The sequence below is a fragment of the Hydra vulgaris genome, chromosome 02, assembly GCF_038396675.1.
Source record: "Hydra vulgaris chromosome 02, alternate assembly HydraT2T_AEP".
NCBI classification, from domain to species: Eukaryota; Metazoa; Cnidaria; class Hydrozoa; order Anthoathecata; family Hydridae; genus Hydra; species Hydra vulgaris.
This window is the reverse complement of record NC_088921.1, coordinates 23,864,245-23,875,139: the sequence shown is the minus strand read 5'-3', so window position 1 is coordinate 23,875,139 and position 10,895 is coordinate 23,864,245. Positions and strand designations below refer to the sequence as shown.

General features: G+C 30.8%; 1 protein-coding gene across 1 annotated transcript; it reads right to left on the bottom strand.

Moving 5' to 3' along the window:
* Window positions 1-7,267: 7,267 nt before the first annotated feature.
* Window positions 7,268-8,281, bottom strand: LOC136075944 (52 kDa repressor of the inhibitor of the protein kinase-like). Its single transcript, XM_065789393.1, has one exon. It carries the CDS (start codon window positions 8,279-8,281, stop codon window positions 7,268-7,270), a length of 1,014 nt encoding a protein of 337 aa, XP_065645465.1.
* Window positions 8,282-10,895: the final 2,614 nt, after the last annotated feature.

Genomic DNA, 10,895 nt, shown 5'->3' with positions numbered 1-10,895 from the left:
TGCTGTAGCAGAAGTGAGACCCTTTTCAAGCTCAAATGCCTCCTCCAAGCAATCAGAGAGTATTGGCTTCTTATCAAGACAAGAATAAATGGTAATATCATCAGCGGTTAAAATCACCTTAGATGTGAGAATTTCTTGGAGATTTTAATGCAAATAAAAAAAGTATAAGGCAAAAAATAGAACCTTGAGGAATCCCTGCAGTTACAGGAAATGAAGTAGAGTACATTTCATCGAGGACAACTTTTTATACTACGATTTGTAAGAAATGATTCAATAATCTTAAAAATGTTACCTGATACACCGTAAGAGGAAAGGTTATGGAAAATACCAGTTTGTCAAACTTTATTAAAGACATTAAAAATCCCGAGAGTAAGGCATAGTCGTATCCAAGATCTGGAACCGAATACCCGGATACCCGTACCAATTATTTGAGATCCGGATCTATTTGGTTTGGATATTCGGCACTCGGTTTTTTTTTATATAAAATTACTTTTTATAATGTTGATGTTGGTTACCATTATAACCTACACATAATTTGAAAATATCGCCCTTAGAAGCATTATAATATTTCAAATCAATTTAGAAAAACTATTTTAAAATGACTTTCAAAGAATCTAAAAGCAATGCTCCTGTTTGGAGCATTTCTTAAAGTACAAAGTAAATGAAACTGCTCAATGCAAAACTTGTAACGTCATTGTAACAATTAAAGGAGGCTGCACAAGTGTTATGAGAAAGCATCTAAAGATTAAGCTTGAAAGAGAATTGCCATAATTACATCCTACAAAGAAAGTTCAAAGTTCATCCCAAAAATATATCAGAATTTTGTACGAGAAAAAGATACTATTGCCAATATACTAACAGATCTCATTGCAATTGATGGACTTTTATTTAACACTGTTGCTAAAAGTAAGAAGTTACAAGAATTTGCTTTAGCTAAAGGACACAAAATACCTTCTAATTCAATTTCCATTAAAAATATGTCACTGGATCATGCTAAAGATACTTTTACAATTAACAGCTGAGTTAAAAGAAATAAAAGCTAACAGTTTCAGATTTAGTTTAACTTTTGATAAATATACATCAATTAAAACGCGTCGTTATATGAATATTAATGTGCACACAAATGGAAGCCTTTATAACCTTGGACTTGCACGTACTGTTGGTAGAATGCCATTTGAAAAAGCTGTTGAGATAGTAAGTGAAAAGTTAAGTCAATTCAAACTGGAATTTATTAATGATATTGTTAGTACAACTACAGATGGTGCATCAGTTATGGTTAAATTTGTCCATTTAATCAATCCACTACATCACGTTTACAATACCCATGCAATCCATTTAGCACTAGGAGATACTTTATATGAAACAAACTAAAGTTTTAGACCGAAACAATAATTAATATTAGTGAGAATGACAGTGAGGATGATAGTGAAGAGCTTAATCAAGGTGAAGAGCTGGGTTACATTGTATTTGAAAATAGTTCAGTAGAGCCTGTTGTTATAAAAGATTATTTTTCAATTTCAAAAAAAGTTCACACAATAATAAAATTGTTTAAAAAATCACCTGTTAAAAATAATGATTTGTTGCAGAAACATGTAAAATCAAAGTTTGGACATGAGCTTAAACTTATTTTAGAATGCAAGACACGTTGGAATTCATTATTTGATAGGGTTGAACGCATTGTCAAGTTAAGCAAATTTATTAAAATGACTTCTATCCAAGTGCAGTCTTTAATAACAATATCAGATTAAGAGCTGCGAGTTCTAAGAGATTTAGTTGAGGTTTTAAAGCCGATAAAATTATGAGCCAAACCACTTTGCCATCGATACTCAAATTTGCTTATAGTAGAAAAAGTTTTTTGTTTTGTTTTAAGTCAACTACAATCATATGAATCTGACAAAAGCAAAAACTTATAAAGCATCAGCTTTAAAAACAAAAATTTTAAGAAATCCTAATTTGATTCACCTCATGGAATATTTAAACAACCCTAGTTTTCTATTATCTGGTACTTTAGATGCTTTTAGAATAAAGCCGAAAAAATCAGCAGTGACGTCGTTAACTAAAAATCTTTTACTAAGGCTTTTAACTCAAGCAATCAAAGAAGATTGTGAAGAAAATACAAACAATGATTTTGAAATCAAAGTTAAAGAAAATTTTGATATAAAAACACAGCTAGAAAAATCTATACAAAGTGCTGAGCTAAAACAATTAAATAATGAAGATCTCAGTATAAAATCTTTCTATAAAGAATTTTCTGTCTTTGAGTCAACAAAAAAACGTACTTCTAAATTGGAGATTTTATTTCAGTGTTTAAAAACTATCCAACCAACATCTATTGAGAGTGATCGAGCTTTTAGTGTATGGAAAATGTTTGTAACCAAACTTAGGAGCAGTTTAAATGATAATACTATTGATACCTTATGCTTTTTAAAAAGTTTCTACAAAAATAATAAACGTGATGAAAATTAAAACTAAAATAGGTTTGTTGATATGAAATGCTACAAAGAATTTATTTCACAAAGTTAACTGTGGTTATATATATTTTAAATATAAAAATTTCTTGTGTAAAATAGGTTTTTTTATTTGTTTTTAAGTTAAATTGGATCCGGATATGGATCCGGGTCCAAATCTTATAAATCCAGGTAGGATCCGGATCAGGATCCGGATCCTATTTATTTTGCCAGATCCGTTATGCCCTAGATTAAATACGAGATTTTGTTCCATTAGAAAATTGGGCTTTAGAGTTAAACAAAATCTTTTTAAAATGGTTTCTAGCAATAGTAAACAGACGTTTGCTTTTTAAAGAATTTTTTTGGCGATAGAAGTAATGGTTACAATTGGAAATTACAGCAGTGCAATGAGAGGAAAACAGCCGAGAAGAGTGAGACTTGAATTGGAATCGGTGAAAGGGAAAAAGATTCTATGCCAGCCTGAATCCTAGAAGTTATATTTAGAAGCACATTTGTCATCAGAAAGACGAAAGACTTCTACCCAAGGGCTATCACAAAAAAAAGTCACGGAAAGAGTCCCTTTAAGGTAGTTGTAAAAGGTAAAATGATAGAGGGATTCTGATGATGAAAAAAAATGAGATAATACTTTTAGAGAGATCAAACCGTGATCAAAAGTACCTAAGGATGAATGTGGAGAAACTGAAAATGACTAGGATCAGAAACAAGACATAAGTCGAGTAGAGAAGGTAATTGATTCAGATTGTCTGGAAAGCAAATTGGAAAGTTGACTAATTTTGTTAGAGATTGAGAAACGCAAAGGCTGTGAGTCTTAACACTTACAGAATCACTGACACTAGAGTCAAGCAATTCAGTGTGATGAGCATTAAAGTCACCAACATCAACGATATTGGCTAAAGGATAAAGAGAAAGGGCTCGGTCAATTTGATCAGAGATAAAATCAAAAAGAGTGCAGTCTTGAGATGAAAGAGAGCAATATAGAACAAATAGAAAGGCAATAGAGTGAAGTGGTGCTAAACAAAAAAACATAAAAGAATAGTCTGTTGATTCAAACCCAGTTTCCTAAAAATTAGGTGAATTCTTACGAATGTAAATGCCCAGGCTAAGCATTAGATTATTGGAGTCTTTACAAGTTAAAGAAAGATAACCATCAGCACTAAGATTACAAGATGAGACACTCGAACTCAAACTAATCTCACAAATGCAAGTTAGATCGGTGAAGTTTGCAAGAGGTAAGACTCAACAGAAGAAAAGTACTTCGGAGACCACGAATGTTAGTGAACAAAGATTTAGAGAACTTGGTGATGACGATGGTTTTTTGTGTTTTATAGTATTTGGTACTTTAGCCATTTTTAAAATGCGTTAAAGAACTTGACTGAAAGCACAGATAGTACTCAGTATACTATCTAATAGTCTAAGCAATTAGATCATTACTATTAATAGACCCTAAGCTGTAACAAAGGACTCCAAATATGACCTCAACAATGCGCACCAAAAGTACGAACAGGAACACCATCTCTGCGCAACATGGCACTGTCAGTACTCTTATATTTTGCAGCTGTTGATGGAATCAGCCTCTCTGAGAGTTACCACAAAGTTTGGGAAACCTGACTACCAACTGGCCTCAGAACCATAAAACTGAGTTTTAGAACTGTACCCTCATTAGAAGATAATAGAATGAGTTGCTTAGTCATAAAAGAAGAGACACAATCAAAACCCATGCAATTAGTCAAAAAGATTCATTATTCAACATCCTAAACTGGAAACACAGTTTACAAATGCATCTACGCCAACCTAATAGATAAAGAAGGGATGCGAAGTTGGTTAACAAATAGAATTTTTTTACCCATTAAGTCTTTCACTAGGAGGCCTTCTACAAGACTGTAAATGTATTTAACGTCTGCCTAAGATCAGAATCCAAGATCCAAGTATCCAAGATCAGTAAACAAAACCATAGATTGGTCGCATGCAAAATCAGAAAAAGATTCTTTACGTGTTAAACGAAAAAGCCTCTCATAGTGTTGACAAAATGAAATTAAAGTATAAAGAGCGCTATGTAGAGTCAATATTAAAGAAAACTTCAATGTTGAAAATAAAACAGCAACTCAAAGAAGATACATAAAAGGAGACTGATAATCTCCGATCTCTGAAAAAAGAAAACATTGTAAATGAGCTCATTCAATTGAAATCACAAGTTAACAGCAGATGAAGTAGAATAAAATCTTCAAAAATTGGAAATTTTTAAGGGAGCAAATTATTAGAGTTCCATTAGATTTTTATCGTTATGTAATGGGTGCAAAATGTTTATTATAAGCCATTTTATAAAATCTAAGCTTCTGGAAATAAACGTAATGGTTTGACACTAAGTGAGTTAATGCAGAATCTGATGACTGTTATTTGTGCATAACGTCCGCAAGAAAAAATAAGCAGCACATTAACAAAAAAAACTCAACGCAACAACTTGATTAAGAAACAAAAAGTTGTTTATAAAAATTAAGGGAATCTAGAGTATCCTTTTTTTTTTATCTTAAGGCCGGGAAGTTCACTACATTTGAGGAGACTACTTTAGTAGTTGTGGTTACAACTCTCTGTCAACTTTATAACTCCAAAATAAAAATAATAAAAATAATTTATTATTAGTACTTTAATGAAACGCTTTACCATAGATCGCATTGAGGGAAAATTTAACAAATCTTTATGCAAAATAGCTGTTATTGGGCCAAACATAAATTTTCATAACTTTAAAAGCATTTATCCAAATTTAAAAAATGAACTCATTCTGAAAATGTCTTCGTTACCCACGTAATTTATATTATTTATAACCAGAGATAATGATGAAAAAAAAAGTGTCGGATATTTATCGAGAAACTCGGAAGTCGAAAGCTGTTCAAAAAGCTCGGAAGTATCTTACAATAACAATAGTTACCAGCCGGTCTTATGAATCTAATCATAATATTATATTCATATATATTCTAAATAAGAGCAAAAAAATAATAGTAAAAAACAAAAAAATAAAAAAATGACTTAGAAACGCGAAACTTTTTCAGAAAATTGAAAACACGCTAAAAAATAAAAATAATAAAAATAAAAAACGACATGCAGTCTAATATTAGACATTTTTTGACTTCAGCCAATCATCAATATGAATATAATATTATGATTAGATTCATAAGACCGGCTGGTAACTATTGTTATTGTAAGATACTTCCGAGCTTTTTGAACAGCTTTCGACTTCCGAGTTTCTTGATAAATCCTGGCCAAACATCCAACAAAAACTTTCTAAGCAGTGAAACAAAACCAATTAATAAATGAAGTTCAGGTAGAAGAACTAGTTGCAATTAAAGATCTGGATCTAGATTAATATACAAAATTTGAGGAGTAAGGCAGTTCATCAAGTCTATCATGGATAATATCACTGATTTATATTCTAAATACTTTTAATAGTTTACTTCTAAATAATCAATACTGCCAAGAGTTTGTTTTGACCCTGGATCTAATGTGGATACACCATAAACAAGCTCTTTTACCAGAATAACCAGATAAGCCAAATAACGCATTTCAACATTTCAAGTCGAAAGCAACATAAGATTTGACACATTGCAAATTCAACATTTCTACAATTTACCTCAAATTACATTTAGATTCAGGAATATCTTCAACAATTTGTAAAAATTGTGACCACTATTCAAGAGCTCATCTGAATCAGCATTATTCTTATGACAATCAAAGAATCACTTTAAAAAATAAAATCCAATAAAATGCTTACACCCAGCCGGCATTTGATCCTAAAAAGACGTCTTTTGAACGCTCAAAAAATGTCTTTTTAGGACCAAATGCCGGCTGGGTAAAAACTAAAGTTGGGTCTAAACCAGGGGCGGATGCAGGATTTTTTATGGGTGTTGCCTGTTTTTTTTCGAGTTGCCAAAATATAGTCGGCGATATTTTTTTGTAAACCCCTCCCCGTGCTAGCAAGGGGGGGGGGGAAGGTTGCAAAAAAATATCGCCGACTATATTTTGGTAATCCGTCATCAAAGCGGCATCAGTACTTTATTATTACTTACTTGGCATTGTTCTCAATTACCCATATAAAACAAAATTATAAAAATATTGCCTTGGCTATTCTGTTCATAAATTAGACATTTTTTACTTGCCTAACTTATTTAACGAAGTGCACCAACGAGAAGGTAAGCCATAGGACTTTGCACTCCATCTGTAAACTGTCATGTGGCCTAAGGTTAGCCCTCCATTTCTGGATTCTTTCCTTTTCTTGATAGGCAATTAATGTAAAGTATTTGTATTGTTGCCTTAGTTTAGCCCTCCATTTCTGGATTCTTTCCTTTTCTTGATAGGCAGTTTATGTAAAGTATTAATATTGTTGCCTTAGGTTAGTCCTCCATTTCTGGATTCTTTCCTTTTCTTGATAGGCAGTTAGGCCAAATTTTTTTTAATAGGTTTTTTTTTTAAATTTTTTATGTTGGTTTTTCTAATTTTCAATAAATATAAGATAAACTTAAATATAAAATAAAATACACGAATATAGTCAATAAACAAAAAAGAAATTAATAAACTAATATTAGGTAAAAACCAACTCTAATCGTCGTTACCCTAAAACAGAAAAAATATTTAAAACTCTTTCTACATCAGGAATTATTTCTTGATGAATAGACATCAGAGCTAAAGAATTAAATCTTGACGCTGTCATGCGGCTTCGCATATAAGTTTTAAGTCTGCGTATAACAGAAATGCTCCTCTCGCATTCACATGTAGTAATTGGAATTGTTCCCATTATTAAAAAACCTTCCCTAATGTTTGGGAAACCCCCTCATATCAATAGACTTTAAAGTCTCTGTAATAGTGGATGGGATCACATATTGATTGTTCCAAAATGTTTCCCACAAATCTAATTCAGCATGAATTGATGTAGGATGAGGCATATCCGATATATAAAAATGCAAAAATTCCATAAAATCTGACTTCCAAAAACATTTTTCTTTATTTTTTTTTACAATAGTTGCAGGAATACCAGATAAACCTTTGTAAACAATCATCTCACCTTCATCAAATCTATCTTCTAATTCATTAATTAAATGATCTAGAAGAGGAGATGTGATGGAATATTTGAAATAATCCAAAACTGTGTCAGAGGGATAATTATCTCTATAAACTTGTCTGCCACAGAGCCTTGGTTTAACTTCTGAAACATCAAGAGTCTTAGCTAGGTCAAGAGCAATTAAGTACCATTCGTTATGATAGACATCATTATTTTTTTTTAAATCTAAAATTTGAGTTTTCAAACAATTTATTTCATTACACTGTTGTGATATATCAAATGCTTTAGTTTGGAGAACAACAGTGATGGCGTAGAAATAGTCCATTATTTGTTTTGTTAAAACTAAGCTCACAATAAAAGAAAAATTTGTCATAAGATTTAAAAAACATGAAGCTTTTGAAGAAGTATCAATATTATAACTCTTACCTTCATTGTATGCCATTTCTTCCATTGAATGAAAAACGGATATGTAGTTATCAAAAAAAACATCCAGACCTTTAAGTTTCTGAACCCATCTAGTTCGACATGTATCAATTAATTTTGCTTGACCAGGAAAAATGAATTTATTGAGACAGCAAGCACGTTTAGGTGATAAGTTAAAAAAATATGATATATCTTTGATTTGATCAAGAGCATTTCTAACACTCTGAACATTGCATGATTTACTAATAACTAAATTAAGTTTATGGCAAGCACAGTGAAGAAAAATAGCCTTTGAATTGATATGTTTAATTCTAGATGAAATACCTTTTAATTTACCAGACATTGCCCCAGCACCATCATATCCTTGACCTCTACATTTTTGGATATCAAGACCAAGATCATCAATTGCAGAAATTATGTTTTGCACAAGACTAAGAACAGTTATACCAGATTTTCATTCAATAAACCGTAGAAAGTCTTCACAAATAACATTATCACAGTAAATGTATCTTATAACTAGAGAGAGCTGTTCAACATTAGAACAATCAGAGGCTCCATCACACAAGATAGAAAAATAACCTGACTTTTTAATTTTCTTAATTAGAACTTCTTCGATTGTTTTTCCACAGCATTCAATAAGTTCGTTTTGTTTGGAATATTCAAGTAGCCATTTATGTAAAAATGATCGTTTTTTTTTTCCACCAGAAACAGGAAAAACAAAAGACAAGTTAGGAATAAATATTTTATTAACTAGATCTAATAACATTGAATCAGTTTTGCCAGCAGATAGATATCTACCGCGCTCATAGTAAGTAGAAACATCATAAAAAGGAAGACTTGAAGACTGATCTGATGCACAAGGTTTACAATTAAGTAAGATTGGATTAGGAGTAATATCAATACCTACATCTACAATTTTAGTTTCATTATCTATGCAAAACTTTATGTGAGATTGAACTAATGATTTTTTATTTGAAAATAGATTTTTAGGAGGTTGACAAGATAAATTAAGAACCTTAGTGGTAACAGAAGAATGCGATAGAACACTTGGCAAAACTGAACACGATCCTCTTTTTAAATCACTTTTGCCAAATTCTTTAAGCATAAAACTTCTCTTTTCACAATAGGGACAAAATGATTTGGTGACCACATATCTTTATCCTTGGAAATAGAGCGACAATCAGTGTTACACCATAAAATACTCAGAATTTCTTTATTTTTTTTATGATCACCACGTGGGTACATACTCACATTAATGAACTTTTTATATTTTTCAAGTCCAAATTCAGGATAAACAGAACGAATTTGCTTATTTAACACTGTAGATAATGCAATTAAACAAAGAAAAGAAGCAAATTTATTGTTTCTGCAATTGTTATAGGCTTCTTTTTTTATAAGTTCAGAAATATTTATATCATTTAATTCTGTAAAAGAATCAGAAGACTCAAATGAAACACATGCCATGAAAACACTAGAGAGTGAAGAAAAACTGGCGCTACTGCAGTTTCTCCCCCCTTTTTTTTATTGCTGATTATGATAGAGAATTTTATGCTGATTAAGAATCGTATAAAAACATAGGTCTGAAAATCAACAAAAAGTGCTCTAATTCGCTGTTGAAGTTTAAAAAATTACAGTAAAAAACGCTAATATTCGCCATTTTTTTAAAACGTTTTAAATCAAAGTTTACATTTTGAAATCAATCGCTTAGAAAATCTTTTTTTAATTACGCAACCCGGTTTTTATTGTCGTCAAAATAAAATTATATTTAAATTAAATTAAATGTTTTTATTAATATATTTTATATGTTTTTTAAAAATTAATTTAAGATTTTGCTTTTTAAATGTACACAAATCTACTGACAAATAGGGATCGGCGCAATTAAATGTACATGCATCGACTGAAAAATAGGGATTGGCGCAATTGAATGTACATACATCGACTGATAAATAGGGATTGGCACAACTAAATGCACATACATCGACTGACAAATAGGGATTGGCGCGATTAAAAGTACATGATCTGAAACAGGGTTAGGGTTTGGGCCAGAGATAAATCAGAAAATGATGCGCTCAGCATTTTTTAACAGTTTTGCATTACATTTTTGATAGAAACCAGGCTTTTTTAAATTCATCTTTGAAAAGAATTTTATTTATAAATAGGTATGAAAAAATGGCGAATCTTAGCGTTTTTTAGTGTAATTTTTTAAACTTCAACAGTCATTTAGAGCCATTTTTGTTGGTTTTTAGGCCTATGTTTTTATACGATTCTTAATCAGCATAAAATTCTCTATCATATTCAGCAATAAAAAAAAGGGGGGGAGAAACTGCAGTAGCGCCGAAAAACTTTTAGATTCCACTTGGTTTAAGATTATTGGGTATCTTGAATAGAAGGTTGCTTTCTCAAACAACTCAACAGAAGTTAATAGTCGAAGAATTTCATGTGTTTTATCTGATGAATTTATTAATAAAGCAGCAGAGTTGTAAAGACAGTTACCATTTTCCATTGACCTGTAAAGTCATATCATATATAAACTAAATATAACTAAAAAAAAACATATTTAACTAAAGGTTATTTGTTAAGAATTATTGTTTTATAAACAAAATAAAACATAAAAAAACGCGTTTAAACTCATACTTTAAAACAATATAGTCTTCATTTTCTTTTAGCATGGGAATAAAAGCTTCCATTTCAGAATTTCTTAAAGAAAGAAGATCTTTGTTTACAACAGGAAACTTTGAATTTAAATCTTTGAGATTATTACGAAGCTTTACTTTGTAAGTCGCAATATTAGGCAAATGCTTGGCTTTAAATGCATTGGATAACAACAAATCCATAATTGCAAACAAAAATAAAATTTGTATTAAAAATTACTTTAAACTAATTTTTGATAAAACTTCAATTAAGTACTTATATACTTTTATTTTAAAGCTATAATTATTCGTATAAAGTTTTTACGA